This window comes from Patagioenas fasciata, chromosome 16 (assembly GCF_037038585.1).
Source record: "Patagioenas fasciata isolate bPatFas1 chromosome 16, bPatFas1.hap1, whole genome shotgun sequence".
NCBI lineage: Eukaryota > Metazoa > Chordata > Aves > Columbiformes > Columbidae > Patagioenas > Patagioenas fasciata.
The window spans coordinates 7216481-7243697 of NC_092535.1; the positions used below are offsets into that span (position 1 = coordinate 7216481).

Here is a 27217-nt window from a genome sequence, read left to right on the forward strand (position 1 = left end):
TTTTTCCCCCTCTCCAATCTCACCATCTAACAAATCACATAAATCACTGTGTGTTAATGCTGTGTTTCTGGAGGGTGGGATGGATAGAAGCACTTGGGGAGCTGTCATCCCTCCCCTTTTCAGCTGCGGTGTCCCATCACCTGGGGACATCACTCTGTCCCATCTCCCTGCCTGCCCAGCAGTGTCCCTCCCTCTCCACCACCCCCAAAACTCAGGGGGGACAAAAGGGTCCCCAACCATTAGTGCATTCTCTGAGAGGGATGGATGAAGACCCCCAGCCCCTTCTGCTGGGTTTCGAGATGCATATGTGGCTGTGGTGGGACATGTCATGGGTGCGTTGTCCCCTCGTGTCCTTCCTGCCCATTGAGCAGGGGGAGCATCCACTCCGGAGGGTTTATGCATGGATCCTCCTCATTTAAGGATGGTACAGGAGCTGGATGGATCCCCCTCCAGATGGACCTTGTCAAGGATGCTCCAAAGAGCACACATCAAAGAGAATCTGTGTTTAGTACAGCAAATCCGTGTTGGGAATGGTCCTTCCCACCTGCTGCATTCTCCCTCCTTCCTGTTATCCCAGGAAGAAGTGTCCCAGCCCATAATACTGTAATAAAAACCAAATTGCCTTGTCCCCAACTTACCAGGCTCTGATCCACCTCCCTGCTCACTCTCCAACCCTCTGCACAACCCTGGCATTTGCTGCTGAATGCACCTGCCCACAAAAGCATCTATTTTGAGATGTAGAACCGGCTCCTTGACCACTTCAGCAACTTCATTGACAAGTTTAATAAAATCCCATTGCTCTTTTTCTGGCCATGTTTCTTTACCCCACTGTGGGGTCTCCAGCTTTCACTGCTCCCACCCCGGCCACAACCTGATTTCAAAGCCCTTGACGCTAGGACATGGAGCCCATGCTGCACCCCAGAGGTGGCTGCACTTCAGCCTTCCACTACCGTGTGGCATGTTGTGATGTTTAATTAATATCAAGCTCTTTGAAGTCCCCGATGTTACTTATTCATGCCCGTATTCCCTGCAGACCCTCCTGTTTGATGTCTGTGTTGCAGGGGTTATTTAGATGCAACCCTCTTTGTGTCAAATTGAAGCGGAGAGGAGAGGTTGCTCTTTAGGGCACTGCATGAAAAGTTGCCCTTCCCAGGCACAAAATCAGCTTGGTTGCAAACTCAGAGACTTCTGAATATGTGCTGGCTACTCACCCAGGTGCTCACAGCACTTCTGTGGTGTAAATCCAGATAAATCAGTTCTGGCCTTAATAAGCAATACCTCAGACGTAGCTGTTTTCTATCTAAGGGCATCACATCTGGGTGTTTGTCCCTGTGTGGTACCCAACCAGCAGAGAGTCCTTGTTGTGTTCCAGGATGTGGAAATTAATTTAGGGTTGCTAAATTTGAGCACTGTAGGTTGAATGATAAAAATCGATGCAAGAAACCTCCGCTTCAAAAATGTGGGAAAAAGATTTCCCTGCCACCCGGGTATTCACACAGAGCAGCAACCACGAGTGAGGTTGTCCTTTAACAATGATTTTCTTGTTATCTTTCAACAATTATCTTTTCTTTCCATTCCAGATGAGTTTAGAAAATGACGATAAGAGAGCACGCACGCGATCGAAGTCTATCAGAGGTGAGCAGCTGGTGATCCCACAGCGCGGGGATGTTTAGACCCGAGCTCCCTGCACTTTGCTTGTTCCAAATGAGCTTTGATTTTTCACGTCCAGGCTTAACTCTAAGTTATGCTCACTGTCTCTCCACCAAAATTTGTCTAGGAAACTTTACAGGTCCTCCTAACATTTAACCCTCATCCGCTACAGTCAGGAGAAGAAGAAGAAAAAAGGTGGGGGGGAGCGGGGAGAAAAACGCCTTTGCATGCTTTGCTTTAGGGGAATCGCAATCACCAGAGCTTCAGATCAGTTCCCGGGGCTTTCATCACACACACTCTGGCAGCAGCTTTGAAGTTGCACATCTGAGAGCGCCTGGCAGAAGCTGTGCGTGCTGGAGAGGCAAACAGGGTTGTCCCTGGCAGGGACGTGAGGACAAACGGCTTGTTAATGCAAAGCTTGATTGCTGTTTATTTTCCAACTTTAAAAAAAATGTGCAGGTCTGTCTTTGGGTGCTTTCTGTCTGGGAGAAGGTTCTGGTACAGAGCACAGCGTGGTCCCTCGGGTGGTCCCATTGCCACGTGTGATGGCTACAGACTGGCTTCTCCATTCTGTTTCCTTTTTATGGATGTGGATTTGATGAATTTTAGAGGTGGCTGGAGGAGAAAAACAAACAAGGCTGGCTGAAAAAACACAATAGCCACAGAGACTGCAGCATCACCACAGAGCCGTGCTGGACACCTCCCTTTGTCCTGACCCACCTTCCTCCTTGCTCTTTTCAGCACCTGCATCTCTTTAAAAACAAAACCCAGATGCTGCCACTTGTGCTGAAATGAGTTCAGCTATTTGAGTTTCATCGCTTTGTTGCACGTACATAAAGGTGCTTGCTCAGGTTGCTAATGAGTGTGCCCAGATTCTATTTATTTTCTCGCACCCTGCCTTCCCCACACTCGAATCTGGATTTCTTGATGTGAAAAGGTAATTTATTGCATACACCCTGGGACTTGCCACTGCCTCCAGTTTGTTGAAGCTTGTGAGTCATCCCACCGGGAGCTGGATCCCAGGAAACCAATTAGCTCAAACAAATTGAGCAAACGTGTTATGGTTTTTAGCCCAGGCAAATTTAGACTTGTGGGTATTTTTTTTTTTTCCCCCTGATTATTTGGATTCCTGGCTGGATGTAAGGTTTCAGTAGCAATGAGCTGTTGTTGTATGTTTTTATTTGTAAGCAGTGACATGTCCTCTTATTCACAAGTGGGGAATAATCCCTAAAATCCCTACAAGCTGTTGTTGACCCTAAAAGCCAAGTATCACATCCCTATCATGTGTCTGAGCGTAGTCAGGGGCTCCCACATCAGTTTGGTGTGACAAGGAGAGAAAAACGTGCCTGTGCATGTTAGAGATAAATGTGGCCATTGCAGCAAAACAGTAGTGAACTGTGCAAACAGTAGCTGAGGGGCATATTTTACAGGCAGACATAGAGACGAAGGCACAAGAAAACTCAGTCTTTTCTTAAAAGCGTTAGAGTCATATGCATTTGTATCATTATAGCTCCATGGACTTTGAAGTCATCGTGTATTTAGAGAGAGATGTGGTCTCTGCTGCTGCAAACATGCACTCACGTGCTTGAAATTAAGCACAGCCATGGGGATTTACAGGCAGGATTATGATTTACTACAGGCTGGCATGTAGTAAATGATGGCAGGATAGATTTGCCCTTTCTTTCCCAAACGGGATGCCTGAGGAAGCAACAGAAATGCAGCAGCAGGCAGGAGAAGATCCCCAGGGGAGGGGAATGTTTCGGGGGGCTGAGCATCCCTCTTGTGTTTTTGACCTTGTATTTGTTTCCATTGCTGTGTCCTGCCCCCTCGCCCAGTGCCCACAGAGCTCATCGGCCAGGAGGTGAGGTAAGGACCCTGCTCCTTGGCTCCGGGAGGAAGGTGGGGACCGGTGCTGGGACTGGCTTGGGAACTGGGGAATAAGAGGGTGGAGGGCTGGCTGAGGAGCTTATATTGGTGGAACTCGTGTCCAAGTTCTTGGGGCACCACTTGACAACACACATCAGAGGAACCGCGGGAGTTAAAGGGATGAAAACACAGGCTCTGGATGGGTCACATTAGATGCTCTAGCCATCCTCTGTCCCACCTTAGGTCTAAACCCTGGCAAAACCTGATGCGCACCTTTTGTGTTGCAGGGTCATTAGGAACAACATCCTAATAAGCAGAGTTTCTTCTCTGTGTATTTTGCATCCTCTTGTTGCCCCTAAATGATATTGTCACATCACTTCTTGTGCCAGATGCTCCTCCTTTGGCCCTACATCCCCTGTTGTGTCACCGAGCTCCTGTTGTCACTCAGCAGCGCTGGCATGCCAACAGCAGCAGCCAAAAGAGCCGGAGCAAGCCTAACAGAGCTTCTCTTTATAAATATCAGCCTCCCCCATCTCTAAGCTCCCTTTAAACCCTGCACAAGGGCTTACACAAGAGGTAGGAATCTTTAACCTGGACTGGCGCTAATAGCAGGGGATGCCTCTCCTAGCAGCCTCTGTTTGAAAACCGCGTGTGTCAAAGAGTAATTGGACCTTATCCAACCCAGTTTCAGAGCATTTCTGCTCTTTCACTCTCCCATTACTCCGGAAAGGCAGGAGGAATGAGCAGTGGACAAGCCACTTCTTCAACTTTTATTGCTGAACACTTGAGCGGAGGTGGTAATTGGAGCAGGTGACATATATAAGGGGCAGGACAGAGTGCTCCACAAAGCCATCTCTGCAGCTGTCACCTAATTGCCTGATTAACTGGACGATTAATCGACTAATTGGAAGCAGAGCATCGTCTGCATAACAATAAGAGGCCCTTTTGTCAAGCATATGAAGGCTGGGGAGGCGGGGAGAGCAGGTCGGTGTGGTGGCTCTTGTGGGGAAGGAGAGCAGCTTTAATGGACATCGAAGCCGTTTTCCCCTTTTGGGATTCCTGCCAAAATACATGAAACCTCCCTGGAGGAGACTGGGGACTAGAAAGCCTGGCCATGTTGAGTATCACCTCTGTGCTGGTGTTTTCTAAAGGGACTAAATTAACCCACCAAAGCCCGAGACATCCCAAATCACCACCTGCTTTGGAAAGCCTTGATGCTGAACCACTTGGCTCTTTCCTGCTCACTCTTTAGTGCAGGCTTCATTTCACCACATCAAAAATGGGATGGGGGAATCAGGCTTAATTGATGCAAGAAACCTTATAAAAGCCTGTAACATCTTCATCAGAGCTGCTCTTGTTCCCCACTGAATAAGGCCTTTTTCAGGCAAGTCACTGGTAACATAAACATCACTTTGTCTTTTGGTGCAGAGTCATTTAAAGTGTGTCTGGGACTGCTCAGGACAGAGCTGCCTCAGTCAGGGCTGAGGGCAATTAAAATTAAATAAGACTTTCAGATCATCAGCAGAGGGAGCAGCAAAGAAGGGAGCTCCCTCTTCTAATCATGCACGTTAGTGAGATGAGATCTTTTTGTGTATGACCTGGAGCGTTTTGCTCAGTGGCCAGCAGGACCCCAGGCATGGTGGGGCTCAGGTTGTGTGCACACTGAAAAGTGTGGGAGCTGTTCCCCAAGTGATGGCGTTGGAAGATGCTCAGGATCTTGGGTTGACATTGGGCCATGAGCAAAGGGGACAGCAGAAAGGGGGAACTTTGTCTTGGAGGGGCCAGGAGGTGCAGCTTACAGCTACGCATCCACCTCATCTAGAAATCCACGTCCCCTTAGGGGACATGCTGCTGTCATTTACCCTCTTAGTATTAGCTTTACTAAGCTAAAGCAAGCCAGTATCCTCGAAGCAGTAGCCCTTTCCTGTCCCTGTTTTTGGTTGAATTCTGTTCTTTGAACGCAGATTTGACTCGTGCAGGGTGTTCTGGGGAGCTGTGCCGTTAATAACCCACTGGTGCACCCAGAGCAACTGCATCGTTTGGTGCGCTTGGATCTTCCTCATCCTCAGCTTTCTGCAAGGGCTGAGCTCTCTGCTGAGAGCAGGAATTCTGTGTCCCTAAAGCCTGACTTAGCAATTGGTACTTATTTAATATTTTCCTGTGTCTTTTACTCCAAGAATAACAGGCTGGCCAGATGCCCTCTGGGCTGGCAATGCCTTCTCCTTCTGTACTGTCATCAAGAGATTTCATTAGTGCTTCCAACTTCCCGGGCTGAGGGTGATACAGTGCTAAATGAGGTTATTAATCCTACATGACTCCAGGATTCCTCAGACAGCAGGCAAGTCACTTGGGCACCCTATAATCAATGCCATAATCTGGTTTTGCCAGAAAATGTTTGCTTTAATGCTTCTTATCTGAGGCCTTTATAGCTCCCGGAGCTGGGACTGATCGTGGCTGCAGGGGAGGTGTGTGGCCCCATGCCTAAGGATGCAGCGAGCAGGAACGTGCTGCCGAAAGCTCCCTGGAAACCTTTAACTCATCCTGTTCTGCAGAGCAGCAGGAACAGATGCAGAGATTTGGGAGATCTGGTCACATAAACCCCATCTGTTCCCCCAAAAATTAGGTTCTGAAGTTGCTTTGCAGGTTTTTGTCCTGGTGTTCTCCATCCAACGTACTCTTGCTAAAAACTCCTCCATCCATTCCCAGCCTGTTCTTTCCAACAAGCCGCCCATTTCTTACTGTAAGGAATCCCAGCTCCCTGATAAGCCATCAAACCAGTGAAAAGCCTGTGTTTTCCTCCTGCAGCAGCAAAAAAGAAAACTGCAGAGTGGCAGTGGGGAGGCAGGGTGCTGTAGTTGTCTGCTTTTTTAAAAGCTTGCTCTTACACATGCAAATCTTTAATTAAACATACTCATAAAACTATAATGAACCGTTCATCTAATTAAATGGGGTGAGTCATTTCATTAATTTTTAGCAAACTGCAAGGCTGCTCTCCTGCCCTCCTCCCTTGGAATTCAAAGGGATAAGCTGAACCACTTGTGGGGAATTCTTTTCCCTTTTGCGGTTATTTCGTTCCTTGTGCATAGGATCTGTTTAACTGACCATAGTTTATACACTTCTAATTAAAAATGAATTTTCCGAGTCCTATTGCTGCTCTTGACGGTTGCCTGTTTCCCTCTCAAGCTGTCCAACCCCAGGCTGTAACGGCTCAGGACACATCCGTGGGAAGTATGCAAGACACAGAAGGTGAGGCTGGGTCGGAGCTAGCTGGGGTGGAAAAATGCAAGAAAGGAACACAAAGACAGACATTCACTGGAGAGAAGCTGGTTTAGAGCATCAACCCAACTCACCTGCCCCAAATCTGCATAAAAGAACCCATTTTATGATAGAATCATAGAATGTCCTGAGTTGGGAGGGACTCACAAGGATCATTGAGTCCAACTCCTGCCCCTGTGCAGGACAACCCCACAGTTCCCACCATGTGTCTGAGGACGTTGTCCAGTCTCTTGAACACTGTCAGGCTTGGGGCTGTGACACCTCCCTGGGGAGCCTGTTCCAGTGTCCAGCACCCTCTGGGTGAAGAACCTTTTCCTCATGTACAACCTAAACCTCTCCTGGCACATCTTTTTTGTCTCTACATCAGTCCAGGAGGGATCCTGGGGGAGCTGCTTCCCCAGGCTGCACAGAGCCTTCCCACACACCCCAAACCAAGGCAGAAGAACCTGGCTCAGGTGCCTGGGGTTGACAGGAGCTGTCGGCAGGCAGAGATTTTGGTCTGCTTGGTGCCTCTATGGATGGGGAGGGGAAATGAGAGCCTGCTGGCTGCCTTGGAGGCTGTGCCAGCCTTAACTGATAGATTTCATCGCCCTGTAATGGTGGAATCAGTGCAGTTGGTAGACATGTCCCAGGGGCTTGTTCTGCATCCCCTACCTGGTTTCATGATGGCTCTGGTGGCCGTCACCAACAGTGATGTTGGGAGCTGTTGGTCCTGCTACTCCCTGGACAACCACTGCCCATGGGCCAGATGGTTGGAGTGAGCTCAACATCATCCTTGCGCTGACTTCTGAGCAAAGCTGACAAAGTTGCACAAAGTCAAGGTCTGAGAGCACATTTTCTGGCCACAAAGGGTTCAAACAGATAAAAATCTGGGTTGTTGAATAATTATTTTTTTAGTATTTGTGTATTTGTCCCCCTTGCTTTTGCCTAACGGGTTCAGATGCCATAGCCGTGCCTTTCTCACTCAGCAATGCCTCCTCTCTGCTCCTTGATCCCATCTGCAGTTTACAAAGCTGCCCTCTGGCAAAGAAGAGGAAGCTTCAGGATGTGGAGACCGAACATCTGGTGTCAAAGAGAAAATCCCATCCGCTCAAGCTGGCCTTGGATGAAGGCTACAATGTCGACAGCGATGGCAGCGAGGAGGCCGAGGCGAAGGAGGAATCTGGCTCTGAAGAGTCGGAGGGGACGCTGGAGGAGGACGAGTCAGAGGTGGTGGAGCAGGAGGAGACCCACAGCCCCGAGCCAGCAGATGGTACTTTATCGTTATTGATTGCAGATAATAAAGGGCAGGGAGTGTTAATAACCAGGAGTTATAGCTCCTCTGAGTTATATATAGGATGGGTCCTTCCGTTATTACGTTTGGTGGAAGCACAACAGCAAAGCTCTGGTTAAGCTGAGATGGGACATGCACAGATTGTCTCCGGTGTCCTAAAAATGAGAGTTTTTCCATTGAGGATGCTCCCTGGGGAAAGACCCACGGAAAGCACAGAGGAGGTAGCGGTGTGGCTCAGATGGCAGTGGGGACAGCAGCTGGGGTCTCACCAACAGTGCCTTGAGGATCTCGGTCACCTCTCCCAGTGCAGGAGTGACAGGAAGAGGAACTGGGGTCCAGCCACTGTGTCAGACCCCAGTTTGGAGCCCCTGGCCTGGGGAGCACTGGGAACATGAGGGGCAGGTGGCTGTTGGTGGTTGAGAAGCTGTGAGCATCTGAGCCTCGTGAAAGCTTCCATGTGGAAATCCTCTTCCTACCTGCTGTTCCCAAGTGCAATAAATTAGGCTGCTCCAGGAGTATAAGAGCCGGGCTCTGGTTTCAATTAGGCTTAAGTAAGAGAAAGAGATGTTAATGAGCTTCTATAATTACTTTATTTTCGTCCCTTTTAAAAATTTTCCTTCTTTTTTCTTTTCCCTTTTTATATTTGCTTTTTTCTTTTTCTATTTTCCTTCTCCTTCTTTTCTCCTTTTCTCGCCTGTTTCTCCTTTTCTTTCCCGTTTCCCTTTTTCTTTTTTCTTTTCCTCCCCTCAGAGGGAAGCCCAGCAAAATCAACCCATTACGGACAAAACACGGCAACAAGTACATCTGGGCCCAGCAAGGCCAACTACAGCAGCTATCAAGAAATAATTGCCAACTCCCTCCTCAACCTTGGCCAGATAGCGGAGGAAACCCTCGCCATCGAAGGGCAGCTGCCTGAAGCTGAGCTGCAGGTCTCCAAGCCGCCATCCAACGTTGTGCACCTGGTCCATGAGGATCCAGGAGAGGAGCTGGTGGAGGAGGAGTGCGACAAGGAGATCATCATCCAGACGGAGGACGCGGAGGAGGTCATCGAGGTTACCAGCGAACGCAGCAGCGAGTTGTGTCCGGAGCACCGGGATGATGCAAACTGCGAGGAGTCCTGCAAACTGCAAAAGGCTGAAGCAGAAGAAGAGGATGAGGAGAACGAGGAGGAGGATGAAGATGATGATGAGGAGGAGGAGGAGGAAGAGGAGGAGGAAGAGGAAGAAGAAGAGGAGGATGAAGAGGATGAGGAGATGGCTCCAGAAGTGATCTGTGAAGAAGCTCCTCACACTTCTCAGGACACCCAGAAAAGTCACTGTGAAGGGCAGTTCAGCCCGAAGCCCGAGTACTCGGTCATTGTGGAGGTCCGGTCGGATGATGACAAAGACGACGATGCCCGCTCCCAGAAATCAGCAGTGACCGATGAGTCAGAGATGTACGACATGATGACGAGGGGGAACCTGGGGCTACTGGAACAAGCCATCGCCCTGAAAGCTGAGCAGGTCAAAATTGTGCGGGAGCCCAGCCGGCTGCCAGGAGAGCATGTCAAGCACTTCCAGGTGGATGAGAAACAGAGCAAACCGCTGGACAGCATCCGAAAGAACTACTATGGCAAAGGTACTGGGATGAGCCTTCATGTGTCTCCTTCCTTTCCATCCCCAGTGAAAAAGCTGAATTTTTCTGCTCAGCACCTCATCAAAACTTGGCTGCTGGGGGGTTTCACAGCCCAAATGGGCATTTAGCCACAAATCCACAGTGCCCAGAGGGATGGGGACAGAATCACAGAGTGGCTGGGGTTGGAAGTGACCTCCGGAGATCATCTAGGAGATCATCATCCTAGAGGTCAATAGTGAATGCGCAAAGTAACAGTGTCCTCTATATCTCAGCAGGGGAATTGCCTGGCTAATTTTTTTGTTGGCCTTGAAAGTCTCAGCCTGGTCAGTGGGGCTGGTTTTAAAATCCAAGTGAGTTTTAAAGTGGTGGTAGGAGTCTGGCCACAGCAACACGAGGGACGTGGCAGGGGCTGCGGAGTCCCCTGGCCGGGCTGCTTGCTCGATCACTGTGAGCAGCTCCATGCCCCCAACCCAGTTAGATGCTAAAATTTGCCAATTTTAATTTTTGAAATTTCCAGTGTTATGATTCCACCTCCAGTAAAAAGCCCTCCAAACCCAAAGTTTTCTCTGTTTGACTGGAAAAGCGGTAGGAAGCATCCTCAGCAATTTCTCTCCCTCTTCCCTTCCAAATCACTGACCTGCTTCCCACTACCCTTTCCCCACAATCTCTAGATTCCTCAAGACCTGAGAAGCGAGAGATCAAATGTCCAACTCCCGGCTGCGATGGGACCGGCCACGTCACGGGTCTTTACCCTCACCACCGCAGCCTCTCTGGGTGTCCGCACAAAGACAGGATCCCTCCCGAGAGTGAGTACATGGTGGGATAACAAGGGTGGCTGAAATTACTCTGAATCCTTATTTCCTTAAGGGAAATTCACACCTGATGGGTAGAGTTGTCTCAAGGCCAACGAGAACTCCAAATAGTCCTGAGTGTGTGAATTTTGTGACTGAGTCCCTAGCACAAGCCTGGTGTTAACCCTTGGGATATAACAGAGTTTCTGGCATGGGACAGTCCAGGATGCTTCTATCTGCCAAAGCGTTATCACTTTTCATAGGAAACGTTATGCAGATTACTAAGAAGTTTCTACTGTTCTTAAAGATTTTTAGCACCATCCTGTGGAGAATGAGGTCCCTTCTCTGAAAATCAAAGAGATGCTTTAAAAATGATGCCCCCACCTCCAGAGGTGTGTTAAGGAGTTCCCATCTTTACACGGAATGTCACACATTTTTCTCTATTTGGGATATCGTGTTGGGGAGAAAGGGAAAATCTTCATTCTTGCTGTCCAAGCATGCTGAAGTTGTTCAGGATGTGCAGGATTGCTGAGTCTTCTGCTACACTCGCATCACTGTAAAATTCACAAGGTGCTATACTGAAATTCATCTATTCCACTGAAAATATTTATCGTCATTGTAACAGATTTATATATATATATGCATAGAGAGAGATTCTATTTCTACCTCTCTACCACCATCCTAAATAGCTTTCCCTGTACATATACATAAAAATCAATGTTGTATGTTTACGATAATGACATAATAGACCGAAAAAAAGCCATCAACCCCTTCCTTATCAGTAATTTCAAAGGTTGCAGGCCTGGCATAAACACAGAACTGCAGGAAACAGGGAGAAAGTACAGCTATCTTCATACAGGCTTGAATGCAAGAAAAAAATTAATAAATAACTAACACAAGCTCTGTGCTTTAGAAAGGCTTCAAATTAAATGATTTTCTTTACTTTTAAGGTCAGCACTGCAGGAAGCAATAAGCCCGAAGATTAAAATTAAAAAAAAAAAAATAAATCAAACAAAGACTAGTCCTAAGGATAAAAGCAGAGATACAACTTCAATCACTTAAAACTACCTGAAATTAGGAGACCTGGCTCCAAACCAGTGGTGGGCAGGAGGGGCTGGGTGGGGGGAAAGCGGATTGCAATCAGCAAACCAGGAGAAAGCCCAAGCTTTGTGCAGAGATGCTAATCTAGTGCTGACCTGAGCACTGCTGCCTTGTAAATCTTTTTTTCTTTATGCAGATGCATTCTAATTACAGCATTTCACGTTCCCTGATTTCTAGGAAACCAACGTACAAGACTTGATGATTTTGTCTTTTTTTTTTCTTCTTCTTTTTCTCTGATTTTTTATCAAGTTGTTTTTGCTTCCCTTCCCTTCTCCCCTTCCCCTTCTTGCTCCAAAGTCTTGGCGATGCACGAGAACGTGTTGAAATGCCCCACACCAGGCTGCACAGGACAGGGTCACGTCAACAGCAACCGCAACACGCACAGGAGGTACTGGCTTCATCATCTTCTCCTTCGTGGCCAGGGCAAGGATGGCAGGAGGGCAACCAGCCCAAAAAGCCTCTTGCACTGGGAGATGGTGGAATTATGATGGGTGAAGTAGGGATGACCCTACGACAAAGAATAATATGGTGAAAACAAGACAGGGTAGTGATTTTTGGCTGGATAATAGAGCATAGCAATGCTTCCAGGTGGAACTATGGAGGGGTAGATGCAGGTGGAGGTTCAGGGAAGAGGTATTTGGCATTAGGGAAGCAGAGGGTGTTTGGCGAAGGTGATGTTGGTGTGGCACTTGGCAGGATTTCTAGGAATTTACACAGTATTGAGGCTGAAATAATTGATGAGCAGGGGATTTAGGTCCTCTTGTCGTAGGACCTCAGCCCAGATGTGGTCAGGAGGGGACAGAGTTGTGTGTTGGGACCTGTAATTATACCCCATGCTCTGGCTTTGGTTAAACTTGAGTACTTTCACAAATGAGAAGGCTGAAAGTGGAGAGGATTGTGCACTTAAAAGCTAAAAACCTTCCAAAAAGCCGGACTACCTTGTGCTGCAGGAATGCACTCGTGAGTTTATGGTTTACCATTCGTTGCACTTGAGCTTAATTGGCAGAGTATGACGACTCTGCAAGTTCCAGTGTGTTCACAGGCACGAGGTGAGTTTGTGGTGTTCCCTGCTCAGCTGTGCAGGAAGCTGCTGGATGCTCCCTTGCAGCCATAGCTGCTAGAGGAAAATTGGGGAAATCTGCTTGGTTAATGGAGAAGCACATTTTGATGCAGGCAGCAAGTGATCACGGTGAGGATGAGGTTGATCCATTGATGTTGGTGGGTTACGGAGCGAGCTTTGGGCACAAAACTTTGGGTTGAGACCCAGCGGGTTTGGAACCTGGAGATGGAGATGGGGATCCCTCGGTGCTGGCTGTTCCAGCAATGCCTGTGATGATTTGGGGTTGGCTGGGAGGGTGTGAGCTCTGCTTGTGAGGGGTTTTTACCTTCCCTGAGCAATCACTGTAAGATCCAAGCTGTCCTGAAGAGGCAGAGCCAGGCTGGTGCCCAGGGTGCATGCCAGGAAAAGCCATTACAGCCCTTGACGTCCCCAGGCACCGGTGCGCTGGCAGCCGTGCACATCAGAAGTGCAAATGTTTCCCTGCAAGTGCCCCTCAGAAGGCTCCCTTAAAACAGCCTCTGCAAAAGATCCAAATAAATGCAAATCAAAAATGTCACTTAACTGCTAAAACCACTCCAAGAAACCAACCTGTCCCCTTCTGCCCCTACCGTGCTGAGCCCCGGGACCTGCCTCCATGGGCCCCTCAGGCCCTGGGGCTGCTCCAGGGCTCATCGTGGAGAGATTTGACACTTGATGTTTGGCTGCTTTGCTGCTTGCCAAGACTAAAAGTAAACTAGGATAATGATAATTAAAAAAACCCTTAAATGCAAACACTATTCCCATGGGCTCAGTGCAGCTCTGCGTCACTGAAGTGAGTGAAGATGTTCATGCTCAACCCTCATGCTTCATTTCCTTCTCCTTTTTCCTTCCTTTTATAAAAAAAATATGTATCCACAGTTTATCTGGGTGCCCCATTGCTGCTGCTGAAAAATTAGCCAAATCACATGAAAAGCAACAAACCCAGTCTGGTGATCCCACGAAGACCAGCTCTAATTCCGACCGGATCCTCAGGTAAACGGGACCGCGCTGCCCCAGCCTGCCCCGCGGGGCCACACTGGCACCGGCAGCTGTCACAGCTCCCCCAGCTGCATCTTGATACTGCTGAGCCCTGTTATTATCATCATAGGTCTCGCCAAGGTGGGGAGATATTTAATTGATGATCCCAGGGAGGGCATTGAGGACAATGAATTGCTTCTGTAGCATCAATTAATGCTGAGGCTACAGGCCAAAGGGTTTTACTGTTGAAGCAGAAGGCGTTTGTGCCGATCGCTCTGCAACGCAAACTGCCAGAGAATGACAGCTATTATATTAGCATTATAAGTAGGGTGGGCTCGAGGAGGGGGAAAAGGAGATTTAGGCTACATATAAATCACTCCATGGCAGTTTCGCATAAGTCCACCCGCTATTCTTCCTTAGCCCGCACGTTTCAGAGGCGAGAAACCTGCCACTCATTTCCAAACCAGTCGCATTTATTTTGTTATTTCGCCCATCTCTATCTTCCCGGAAGAAAGGGCTGTCGCACATTAAGGATGTCCCTGATAGATTCTGGCTTCCGTAGCTGATGTGATTCATGAGGCTGCAGATGGATTGTAATATGGTTAGTTATTTTGCAATGAGAGCAGGACAAAAACTGCAGCACGAGCCCTGAGCAGCGCTTCCACAAAGGCATCCAGGTCTGATTCATTTATTTCTTTGCTCCCCAGGGCTCCTGAGCACCCCAGTGCTTTGGAAAGGCCATTTAGGGTGATTACTTATTTATTTGCAGCAGAGCCCACGCCGGGTGCCGAGCGTTCTGGGCACATCACGAGGACGGTCCATGCTCCAAGGAGCTCCCGCTCCGAGGATTCACTGGTGCAAAGAGGTCAAGGGAAGGAGAATAACAATAAGCCATTTATGTACAATTTATATGCAAGACAAATTGATTCATGATAGGCAGCCCTGCATAAGCGGGGCTTTAAGAGGGACTCTGCAGGCAGGGGGAGGCCCTGGTGCCTTTGTAATGAACGTGCAGCAGGGAGTGGAGCTAAACTGGGGTCCTCACACCTTGATGTGCCATCCCGTGGCATGGGTCCCATCAGTGAGGGATGCCCAAGTTTCTGTTGCTGTTGGAAAATGCTGCAAGGATACTGTTTTGAATGGGATTGACACCTTGGTATTTTGCTTAAAAAGAGAAGGAAAAAAAAAATTGAAAAAAGAGGAAAAAAAAAAGGAATCTAAAAGGTCCAAACCAGATGCAGACTTGCTGAGGGAGAGCAAAAGGGCTGTTGCTGTCCCTCTTCCCCAGTAACACCTCAGGGACAAGATGCAGCCATGTGTCCCCATCACATCTTGTCCCCTCCCAACAGCCATCTTGTTGAGGGAAAAAGAAATCACTGTTGTTCATTGTTTCATCCTCAGGCCTATGTGCTTCGTGAAGCAACTGGAGATCCCTCAGTACGGAAGCTACCGGCCCAACATGGTCCCAGCAACCCCCCGGGCCAACCTGGCCAAGGAGCTGGAGAAATACTCCAAGGTCACCTTCGATTATGCAAGTTTTGATGCTCAGGTTTTTGGCAAACGCATGCTTGCCCCAAAGATTCAGACTAGCGAAACCTCACCTAAAGCCTTTAAATGTAAGTTGGGAGCAGGAATGGGATGGGTTTTGCATTTTCTGCCTTTCTCAGCATCTTGGGATCGTGGCTTTGGGGTGATGGGGGAATCCTGGGGCTGAGTTGCTGGATCCGTCATGCTGCTGTGGATTCAGGGTAGAGAAACGAGGCTGTGGAGGCTGAGGTCCCAAGTTGTGCACCTTTGGTGGAGAGAGGAGCTCGCGGCTGCTGGAAAAGCTTTGCTTGGGGACAGTGGCTTTGGGAAGAATTGCATTGAGTGCTGGAAACATTAATCTGAGCAACGTCTTTAGGTGGGATAAGTTACACAGTTGTCCTCAGTCGATCCCCGTTGCTTTGCAGTTCATATCTATTGATCTGTCTTGCCTCATCTGGCTAAATGGATTACAGTTTTCTTCTCTTCCATCTTCTATATGACCCATTGTGCCCATTTGTCTTCTCTGCCCTGCTCCGCAGCTCTGCTACCTATCGATCACCTACCTCCTGTCTCCCAGCTCTTTCCTAGCGTAGCCACCCACCTCTGCTCTGCACTGAGGACCTGGTGCTGGTTACAACACCATGTGATGAAAGCGTGGGGGAAAATGGAATGGTTAAATAAACCCTCAGGGACTGTTGGGGACAAGAGGGAACGTGCACGGGGAGCCAGGCTGCACAGGCTGATGCTCAACCTCCTTCTTCCCTTGGACACCAAATGTACACCTGAAGACATTTTTTGAGGAAAAAAAATACAGATTTAGGAGCCCAGTTTGCAGAAGTCAGCAGCCTCAAGAGGGCTTTCTGTCTGGCTAATCCCACTTCCACAATCCTGTTTAATCCTGATGCAGCTGCTCTCTGAGAAGTGCTCGTACTTGAAAGCATCCCGGTTGTTGCACTACAATGCAAGTGCCCTTTATTACAGTACTAAATCTGTAAAGGATCAGACAATGAAATTGGATGGAGGCCAGAGAGCACAACTGCCACTGTCATCCTGGGTTAGGGCTGATGGAAAAGTAATTTGTTTCCCAGCACAAGTGATTCTCTTGCTGAATAGATTGTGTTATTTGCAATATTAGCAAAGAATTTTCAGGGTAATTGTACTGACAAAAATAATTCCAGCAGACCCACTAGGATAATCCTTTCTATTTTTTCTCATCGCTTATTTTACTAATTTGCTGATTGCGAGTCTATAAGTGGTAGAAATACTTATGAAATGGAAAAGCATCACTGAGCCTATGGTGTGAAATTGCAATTGGCATCTCACAATCCTGGATATTGTCAGGTTGGGCTGGTGAATACCCGCACCCTGCCACAAAGACATGGATTAAACTGGACTTGAAAACAAGTAGCCATACACAAGAATAACCATTTGGGCATAGCTCCAATGAGTTAATCAAAGCGACAAGATGAATATGATTGCCAATCATAGCAGGGAAATCTGTTCCTTTCACTCACAACTTATTTTAAAGAGATCTTCATCCAGAGGGATTTATATTCCCCTGCATGTGTGTGCGTAACTCCCATTAATGTCAATATGCATTATATATGCACAAAACGAGGAAGAAAGCAGTCCTCGGGAAGATTAGCATTTTATAGTGTCTTATATTATGAGTTTGTAATGGGAATAATGAAATCACTTTGCTCTGTAGCCACATCAGCCAGGATTGTCTCTCACTGCTTTGCCATTGTCAGACCAAAGCTTGTGAGTCTTCCCTGGCAAAACTCTTATTGAAGGGGGTGGATTTTTTTCCACCAAAAAGGGCAGAGTAAAATTAATTAGGAATTTGAAGATTTTGCTCATTGGTTCAGAATACAATCTTGTGGTTGTTCAAAATCAGATGATCCTCGGTTTGCACCCACCGAAATTACTGATCCAGATGGACTCTGTGTGGGTCAGGACCCTCCTGAATGGGTCCAGGTTCAAGATCAGGGCAAGTTTTATTGTGGGTTAACCCTGGGAAGTACTCACTCTTTACACTCATAAGGTGTAAAGAGAAATTGTCACTCTGGGATTGCGTTGCTGCATGGTGTGACACACAGTAACCGTGCGGTGCTGCGGCCGTGAACGGCTGTGTAATAAATCCTGGTATTCAGGCATATTTAAATGGTATGTCAGCTGCCAGAAAATCCATATTTCACTGGTGTCTTCACTGGAAGCTTGTATTTCATGACCATGGTTTTGCTATTAAGGTAATTTTTTATATTGTAAGTTTTCAAACGTGCTACAAGAAATCTCCCTGTAATTCAGCTCTGCAGATAGATTATGAACAGTTAAAAAAAGAGCCAGGAAGATTCTCTAAGCTTTCTCCTCTAACTGCTTCCACTGAGGAGTGTGGAAAACCAGGCATGTTTTGGGGACTTGATTGCAGACTCAGTTAATGAATTGAGTTTTCACACTGAGAGACGCTTTGCACGAGCCACAGCCAGGATCATTCCTATCGCATATCCCGGGCAACAAAATAGCCTATGAATGGCCAATAACCACTAAAACTGCCTACATATTATCTGTATTGGACTGACTTGACCTCTCAATGCTGCTTGTGCCGTGATACATGAACCTTGTGTTGTTCCTCTTTTTCTTCCAGCCAAACCTTTTCCAAAGGCCTCTTCCCCCAGCCACAGCCCCTCCGGCAGTTACGTGAAGAGCACTTCATCTTCCTCCACAGCCTTCGACTACTCCCACGACGCCGAGGCCGCGCACATGGCGGCCACCGCCATCCTCAACCTCTCCACCCGCTGCTGGGAAATGCCGGAGAATCTCAGCACCAAGCAACAAGAAGCCCCCGGCAAGGTGAGTGAGGGGACCACCCCACCACCATACAGCAGAGGGATTAAAATGAAGTTTGGGATGGGAGAAACACCCCTTTTTTACCTCCCTTTTCATTTTAATCTTTAAATACTGATAAAATTCAGAGACTCGTATCACCCTTTCACTCCCTGCGTTGGGTGATGCGGTCTGGAGGAGGTAATCTTGGCTCTTACTGTGTTATGGAGATGCATCATGGTTCAAATTACCCATCCGAGATGAGCACCGCTCCCAAGCAGAGTCTCAGGGCTGGTTTCAGTTACTCACTGGTTTGTATCTGATGCCATTTGAGATTCTCCAGTTGCACCCAGGCTGACCTCCAGCTGTTTTTCAGAGGAACATGGGTTTTCTAGAAGTCCCACATTGCACCCCCAGCCTTGAGCAGATGTCTTGGATGTTGTGGGGCATCTTAAATGGCACTAGATGCCTGTGTTCAAGCAACTGAGTCAAAATGCCAGATTGCTGGTAGTAGAGGAGTGCATTTGCATGGCATGTTTCTGAAATATTTATGAAAGAGCATCCCTTCCATTCTGTTTCTTTTAACTGACTGTGGAGAGGATGGGACATGAATAACCTGCCCCGCACATGGCAAAAGCCAAATGGGAACAAGATCCCTGTAGGGAATTGCTGGCAGCTGCTAATGTTGGGCATGTTTCCAACCTTCCAGTCCATGGACATTGAGGTGGATGAAAACGGGACCCTGGACTTGAGTATGAATAAGCACCGCAAGCGGGAGAGCACCTTTCCCAGCAGCAGCAGCTGCAGCAGCAGTCCCAGCATCAAGTCCCCAGATGTGTCCCAGCGCCAAAACAGCACCAGTGCCACAAGCAGCACCATGACCTCCCCCCAGTCCAGCCAGGCCTCCCGCCAGGATGAGTGGGATGGGCCCATCGACTACACGAAACCAAACCGGCAGCGGGAAGAGGAGCCTGAAGAGGTGAGCAGTGACTCTTGATGCTTAAGTAACATCTCATGGGGGACTAAATGCCGTGTGTGCTTGCACAGTTGTTCTGTTTGTCCCCAGAACCTCTAGTTTGTCCTTTGAGCATAGGAGAGAAGTATTATTAGCTTCATCGGTGCTATCAGACATCATCGGTGGACAACCAGGAAGGAGACAGATGCTCTTGCCAACGAAGATCCCACCACTTGCCTTCTCCTGGCTCTGCAGTGTTTTCTTCATCATAAATACTTTCAGCCCATTGCACCAGCGCTGCTCCTGGTGACATTCCCCTATTCGCTCTCTGGTTTTGGACACTTCAAGGTGGTTGCAAAGGGCTCAGGAGTGTCAGCAATGCTGCACTAACAGGGATGAGCCTGGGTTCCTTTCCCACAGCGGCTCAGCAGCAATGACCACCACTACAACCGCTTTTTCTGACTGTTTTCTTGCAGTCAGAACCTGCCGCCCACTCTTTTGCCTCCTCGGAAGCCGATGAGCAAGAAGTGTCGGAGGAAAATTTTGAAGAACGAAAATACCCCGGGGAAGTTACTTTAAGCAACTTCAAGCTTAAATTCCTCTCCAAGGACATCAAGAAAGAGCTGCTCACGTAAGTCCTGCCTTCTTGGCTTTTCCTTCAAAATGTATAAAAGTTGTACCCAGCACAGCCAGGCTGGCAGGAGACGAAAGTTGTTAGCAAATACATTTTAAAAATTAGAAGTGTAGTTCTCTTTTTTATTGTGATTGATCTTATCTAAGCAGTTCAAATGAAAGCTCAGAGAGAAACTCTCTTTTCACACAATTGCAGATCATTGAGGCAAAGTACATTCCCATGTGGCCTTGAAAGTCTGCAGTGATAAGGGATCTTTCTGAGGAGCTCAGTGCCCTCGGGATTTGTGGATGTGGAAACCTCCGTGTAGAGCCTGGATGTTACTGCAATATGTTCCTGGCACAGTGGTGGAGACTGCCTGATCTCCTGCCCCCTCATTTGGGGACACTGGGCTGAAATGTCCCAGGACATCCCTGCAGTGTCCCAGGACATCCCTGCTCTCCCACACACCCCTGGCTTTGGGCAGGCAGTGTTATCAAGCTATTTTTGCAGCTATAAGGGCTAAAGAAAAAAAACCTTTCAGAAAGCTGAAATCTGATGCTTTCAGGGAATAGACTGATTCCCGCAGCCAGAGCTTCAATATTGGCAGCACTGAGGCAGTGGTGTTTGTGCCACACACAGGCTGCTTTAAGTCTTCCACTGCCAAGCAAACGAAGCAGCTAAGTCTTTTGAATATCTTCTACATATTTTCCACAATTTTTTTCACTTTTTTTCAAATTTTTTTCAGGATTCTTGTGAACTTTTGGGAACAAAAAAGGGAGGAAAGGGAGCTGAGAGGGAAACAGCTGGTTTATTTGCATGCAAACATATGCACAAGTGCTGCGGTCGGATGGAAGGAGCCGGTGTTTGGGGTCTGGATGAGCCGCCCCAGCCAGACCGGGGGCTTGGGTGACATCGCGGTCCTGCGACTCGGGCTGACTGTTCCTTCCCAGCACTGACCCTCCTGTTGTTGTTGTTGTGCAGTTGCCCAACCCCAGGCTGTGACGGCAGCGGACACATAACGGGAAACTATGCCTCTCACCGCAGGTGGGTTGACCCTTCTTTCACAATTGGGACTCAAAGACAACATTTTCAAATTTTTTTTAGAATATTTTTTGACCATGTGGATAGTTTGGTTCTGTTTCTTCCCCATCTTCTGTTGTCCCTTCCCCTCTCCCTCCCCACACCCTGGCCCTTTTTCTTTCTCCTTTTTTTTTTTCTTTTTTTTTTTTTTTTTTTGCTTATCCAGATATTCCATCTCTTCTCTTTCAGCCTTTCTGGTTGTCCTCTTGCTGACAAGAGCCTCAGAAACCTCATGGCTGCCCACTCTGCTGACCTCAAGTATGTTTGCGCTCAACTTGGAACTCCCTTTTTCTTTTCTTTGTTTTTGTTTTCTTTCCACCCTTTTTTCTCTCTCCCCCCTCCCTGCTCCTCCTCCTCTTGCTCTGCTTTGGCTTTTCCATCCCCTCCCTTCTCCTTTCAAAGAGCTGATGAAAATCCGCCTGCAAGGAGCTCTGGTGGAGTCCAACCTCCAGCTGCTGCGTTGAGAAGAGGTTTATTTTGGGGAGGGGGATCAGCTATTGGAGATAACCCAGACCCCTGGCAGGTTTCCTTTGGGCACTGTAGAAATCCGTATGCTATTTTTTGCCCAAGCTTTGGTTCCCTAGTTTGTGCCACAACCCTTTTCAATCAGCATTTTTTGTACATCTCTCAAGTAATCCAAAGCCTAGATAAAGGCACGCGCTTTATTTTTGGGTAGAGACACAGCTGGGAAAACACCACCAGGACACAGCAAATCCAATGCTTTTGGAGAACCTGATTTTAATGCTAAATTTGAGGAACCATTTGGGATGTAGTGACAGAGGTTCCTATTCATTTCCATGGGAGTTTGATTTGTGAGGGAATAGAAGAGGGAGCAAGAGCAAGAAAATCTGGTTTTGACATTTTCATTCAAATATCTTCCTCTGAATCCTGTTTTGAGCTTTAGTGCTGTCTTCCCAAAAGTTGTCATTTTCAGGAGGAGCTTATTCTTCACAGAAGGTTTCCCAAATACTCTCTTAGGTTGCTTCCCCTAAAGAAAGGTTTGATAGAAATTGTATTTAAAATAGATGGAGACACTGGGGGGACCCTGACCACCATCCACCCAACCTGCATCTTTGGGGGAAAGCTATTTGTGAATTTTTTTTTGACATCTCTTCCACAGAGCCAGCCTGCCTTTGGAGTCCAATTCTCCTCTGAGCTCCCCACTCTGCTGAATCCAGTTTCAGGATTATTTACACACCAAAATATTCATAACTACAATTGAGGAGCCTCTACTGAGGGTAAAACCTCATGGAGGACTTCACATTGCACAGGCTTGTAATGAAAAAAATTATAACACCCTGTGTCCTATATATGCAAAAAGTGATGTCTGGAGTCATAACAGAGGCAAGTGGGAGCCCCTTTGGTGATTAGGGTGGTTGGTAAAGTCCCAAATCCTTTTTTTGGTGGTCTGGAGGGTGGCATGGGTCTGGAACCAATGTGGGTGCTGATACCAGGAAAAATGTTCATTAACCGCCTGCTACTTATCACAGAGGTGGAAAAAGTAGCTGGATTAGTTGATATTAATAGAATATGCCAGTGGATGGAAAGGATGCGCATGATTAGCGCTAAGTACGCTTAATCATGCATTATTGGCGATATACATTTTGTAAGAACCTCTTAAGAGAGCTTTGCTGAACTGGTGTTTCTCCAACAGCCTTAAAGAATAGCCCAGTGATCAGGCAATTAGTGTTAGAGATATTAAAAGCTCTTCGGAACGGTGCCCATTTCCAGTAAGGGCCCCAAGATAAAGCAAAAGGGCTTGTCCCTGAGGCCAAGCATCGTGCCGAGCTTTGCTGTGCAGCGTTCCCTACTCCCCTTGGGCATCTGATGTCAGCGCTTTTTATCAAAATCCTCTGTAAACCAGGAGATTTTTGGCCAAAGCAAAGCTTTTTAGTGTTATTTCCCAAGTACTGCTTTTTTTTTTCCTAGCAAGAATGGGAACAGAGGAGGGAGGAAGAGGATTTGGAGATGATATTGCAGATAGCGCAGTCATACCTTTTCACAACTTCAGATAAGGCCATGTCAGCGTTTCTATTATAAATTCTATTTCAGGCGTTAATATCCTTGTTATAAAAGAAAATAGCTCCAGGCTGGAACATGCAATAAAAGGTCTCTGGTGGTATGATTTCTCTCTAGATAATTAAAAATAAAAATCAAATCACTTCTCTCCCCTCTTTGAAAGTCCTGAAAGGCAAAAGGAGTTCGATGTTAGTGTTTCCATAATTTCATCCCACCCTGAAGCTAGAACAACAACAAGAAATAGTTTTGCTTTCTATTTTAACAGCTCTAAAGCAAGCAGTTGAGCATCTCCCATTCATCCCGTGCCAGCGCCGTGAATTTTCTTCCCCCAGTCCTAATCACTTGACTCAAAAAGCCCTGGTTAATTGACATGTCCTCAGCGAGCACTCCTCGCCTCTCGTCCTTGTCCCCATGACAACTTTTATGCCTGCTGCGTCACCTACAGCATTTGGAACAGATCTTTGTGCATGTGGTACTTCATAACCCCACACCTTCCTCGCTCCTGCACCATTAGTGATGTGGTGCTGAACTCGTGCCATTATCTTGGCCCTTGCCAGCCTTTGTGCAGGTTTGTGTGATCACAGAACGATTCTCCAGGCTTTGCCTTCAACCACGGCCCGGAGAGCTGGATGCTTTACCTTCAGCCCCGTGATCACAGCTGCATCTTCAAAGTCCCCTCTGTATCACCAGCAGTTGAGGACTGAGGGGCAGATTTTGCACTGAAGCACCAGAAGCTGCTGGTGCACGATGCGTGGTTACCTGGTGATCCCCAGCCCAAGGTCCCATTGTTCTCCTGCAGACACTCCTGTCCCTTGCCCATGGTGTTACGGAAGGAGGAGACCCGAGGTTCACTCAACCTTCTCCCTCCTATTCCTCCATCAGAGACATCTGCCCATTTTGGACCCCAAGGACCCTCCTGCAGTGGGGTGTCTGTTTGCCCTCAGCGACATTAGCGCCCACAAAGTCACCTAGACCTGAGCTGAGACCTTCTGTTGGGCTTCCCTTTCGTGGTGGCCAAAGTGGCCTCTTTGTCCAGAGCCGTAGGCTGTATTTCTGGTTTGTTGTCCATGTTTGCATCCAGCCCAACGGCCCTGGGTGGTACCTGCTGTCTCCTTATGGCTTCCTCAAGATGACAGAGAGTGTCCTGGAGGTCATTTTGTGCCTATTGTCATCTCTTGAGCTGTCCCCTTCATGAGGGTGGGGACAGAGGCTGGGACCTGTGACCCTGTGCTGGAGAGCAGCCACCCACCGTGCTCCCACCGTCCCCACTGTGTCCCACTGATGCTCCTCTCCAACGCCAACATCGTGCAGCAATGCATCAGCTTAGGTGCCATGGATATTACAGACCAGACCTTGTTCTTACAGAGGGAGAAGGGGCAGGAAGAAAAAATCTGCCTCTGTGGTGATGGCCCCCAGATTTCTCTTTGAAATGAGCTGTCGCAAAGTGTTGATCCCCTGCTCATGTCCTCAGGCTAATCCAAGTGTCCCTTTCCTCCGCAGGTGCCCTACTCCTGGTTGTGATGGCTCTGGTCACATAACAGGAAATTATGCATCGCATAGAAGGTAAGATCTCCCTTAAATTATTTTCTCTGTAACCTCTTTCTGTTTTGTTTTTCTTTTCTTTTTTTTTTTTTTTTTCCCTGCAGTGGGCAGAGTTGTAAAGTTCTGAATAAAACATTAATGTTACTGACAACTGAAGCCTATTTTCATCTCTTTAATCTGACTTCTCTTTTTTATTTTTTTTTTGATGTTTCTAGCATCTGATTAGAAGCTCCCTTCAACAGAATAAAAGACAAAGGGTCAGATTTTAGCTGATGCAATGTTCCTGTTAATAATGCTACCTATTTATGACTTCTATTATCACTTTAGAACATTAATAGCAGAGATCTGAGCCTTCTGTTTCAACAATTCCATTAAACATCGCAGGCTGTTAGCAGATATCGTCTCATCTAGACACCATTAATTACTGTCCATCTCCCTTCGATTTTTTATTATATTTTTTTTTTCCTCCTGACTTCTCCTCGTGATGTGAAGCTGCAAAATGAGAGAGATCAAAAAATACTGTGCAAAATTCAAGGGAGAGATGACTGAAGTGGGGGAATAGGAAATGCAGTGATTCTGCCGCTCAGACAGGCCTTTCTTCTCTTTTTAACCACAGTCTGTCAGGCTGCCCTCGTGCCAAGAAAAGCGGGATCAAGATCACACCGACAAAGGATGATAAAGAAGACCCAGAACTGATGAAGTAAGTCTGAATGAAACTCCCGAGTGGAGCGTTTTCCTTGGCTTTGGCTCACACAGATTGATGCGGGGGGAGCAGCATCCATCCTGCATCCTCCCCGGCTCGCGCTGCTCTGAGCATCGTCTGCCCGAGCTCTTCTGCTGCTTTCCGGGGAATTTCTCCCTGATCCCGATAATGGTGTTGCGATTTTGAAATTTGCTTGGAAAAATAAGGTGATGGGGAGGCAATAGTGTATTTTTTTCTTAGTTGTTTTTGCAGATGTAAAAGGTGGGCTGGTAGAGCATAAACGGTTCCTTCCTACCTGTGCTTATAAAATTCCTAAAAAACCCCACCAGTGTTATAAATGTAAAACCCCATGTTTATTAGGGTTTATTCCTACTGGGAGCAGAGATTTTAAATATCTCTTGGTCTGCCTCAGGAGCTTTTATTTGCTGTGAAATCCATTTATTCTGACTTTAAGCAAGCCTCAGCATTACGGGCTCAGGTTTGGGGTCTGTGCCTCAACCCCACACAGCTAGAGGACATCAAAGCCTTTATGGCCGGGTCGGGGCCAGCACCAACTCCAGCATCTTACTTTTGGTTAACCCAAAGCATCCCCACTCACCCAGCGAGTGAAGGTGGAGGTGGGTAAAAAGAAATGTGGAAAAACTTATCAAGACCTTCACAGAGATTTTGGATGCCCAGGAGTGCTGGCATTTCCATCCAAACTCCTTTAGCTCTGCAGGCTGTCCCCAAATGCATCTTTTTTTCCCTATTTCAGCCCTGGTGCTGGTCTTGTCCTTGCGGAGCTGAGTCCCTCCACAGAGCCGGGTTTTGCTCTGGAGCAGAGACTGAGCTGGAGCATAAACTGTTGGGTGCGGAAGAGCCCCAGGGGGGCTGCGGGAAACCAGGATGCAGGAGCCGTGGGAAGGCCCTTTAGGAAAGATGATATCTGAGCCATCTGCTCTGTTTTTACTCCTCGGTCTACAGGAAGGAAAGCCTCCTGGTTCAATGAGCCGTGCGATAATTAGCAGGAGTTAGCAGAGTTTATTAAAAATTAAGCAACCTACTTTAGAATCTGTGGGAAAAGAAATCCTGTTTTGGCTGAAATACACTGAATACGCTGGTGGTATTGTAATGCTGTGCCTTTGAGCAGTGACACAGTAAAGGAAAGGACAAGCAGCCAATGCTGCTGTGCAACTGCCAGCTGTTGCACATTTCATAGAACCACAGAACATTTGGGTTGGAGGGCCCTTCCCAGCTCCCCCAGTGCCACCCCTGCCATGAGCAGGGACATCTTCACCAGCTCAGGTTGCTCAGAGCCCTGTCCAGCCTGGCCTGGGATGTCTTCAGGGATGGGGCATTCACCACCTCTCCAAGGCAACCTGGGCCAGTGTTTTACCACCCTGGGTAGCCTTGGGGATATGACGCCATTCCCCAAAGTCCCATGGCAGGAGCAGGAACCCTGCTCCTCCAGAATGCCCAGAAGGAGCAGAAACTCCTCTGAGATGTGCAAAACAGCACAGTGCAGTGGTCCCTTCACCACCACCTTCCCCCAGCCCTTGGAAAGTTCCTGTTCCATCTCCTGCAGCAAAATGTACCCGAAGCAGGTTTGGATGCTCCTGGTGCAGGTTCAGATGCGCCTGGTGCAGGTTTGATGTGCCCAGTTCAGGTTTGGATGCTCCTGGTGCAGGTTCGGATACTCCTGGTACAGGTTCGGATGTGCCTGGTGCAGGTTTGCGTTAAGGAGCTTTGGCTCTATAAATCCATCCTCCGTCTGCACCGAGCGCAACTTGGAACCCGGCCAAGTTTTGCACATTGTCACCGAGGAGAAAGTCACTTAGTCCCTGTTGTTTCTGCTGTTCATCCTTCAAGTAATTTGCTCGAGATGGGATTGAACAGATCACCTCAACCTCCAGCCCAGCCCTGCCATACAACGGAAGCGTCTGCCGCTGCCTAGTTGATCAAACGCTACCAATGCTTCCATTAAATAATAACAATTAAAAAAATATATATTTAAAAGAAGCCCAAGCCAGCTGTTTTGCACAATAAGGCTCTGGTTTATTTTTTTAACAATGAAAGTGTAATGAAAGTTAAATTAACAGTGTAAAATATGTAACGGTTGGACCGTAATGGCTGTGTTCTAACTGCTGGGGTTTGTCTCTTTCTTTCTCACTCTTTTTTTTTTTTATTCCCTTTTCCTCCTGAGGATTCAGTAATTTGCTCGTGATCATATAAAAGCAATGATGTTATGAATTTACTGAGGATCCTGCTGGCAGGGATATTATAAGTGAATTGTGCTGCATTTGCAGCTGATTAAAATCGAGATCAGCATTTTTCAAATTATCTTGGGAA

The 27217-nt window shown here is 47.6% G+C and overlaps 1 protein-coding gene across 1 annotated transcript in view; it reads left to right on the forward strand.

Moving 5' to 3' along the window:
- Positions 1-1580: 1580 nt before the first annotated feature.
- Positions 1581-27217, forward strand: part of MYT1 (myelin transcription factor 1) — a 33803-nt gene continuing 8166 nt past the window's right edge. Inside the window, exons 1-16 of the mRNA XM_065850157.2 lie at positions 1581-1635; positions 3486-3516; positions 6700-6762; positions 7797-8044; positions 8816-9682; positions 10351-10485; positions 11869-11959; positions 13529-13642; positions 15029-15243; positions 17799-18004; positions 18687-18956; positions 19409-19563; positions 20527-20589; positions 20815-20883; positions 24145-24207; positions 24803-24886. Of these exons, the coding sequence (XP_065706229.1) occupies positions 1581-1635; positions 3486-3516; positions 6700-6762; positions 7797-8044; positions 8816-9682; positions 10351-10485; positions 11869-11959; positions 13529-13642; positions 15029-15243; positions 17799-18004; positions 18687-18956; positions 19409-19563; positions 20527-20589; positions 20815-20883; positions 24145-24207; positions 24803-24886 (2729 nt within the window). The remainder of the gene's footprint in view (positions 1636-3485; positions 3517-6699; positions 6763-7796; positions 8045-8815; positions 9683-10350; positions 10486-11868; positions 11960-13528; positions 13643-15028; positions 15244-17798; positions 18005-18686; positions 18957-19408; positions 19564-20526; positions 20590-20814; positions 20884-24144; positions 24208-24802; positions 24887-27217) is intronic.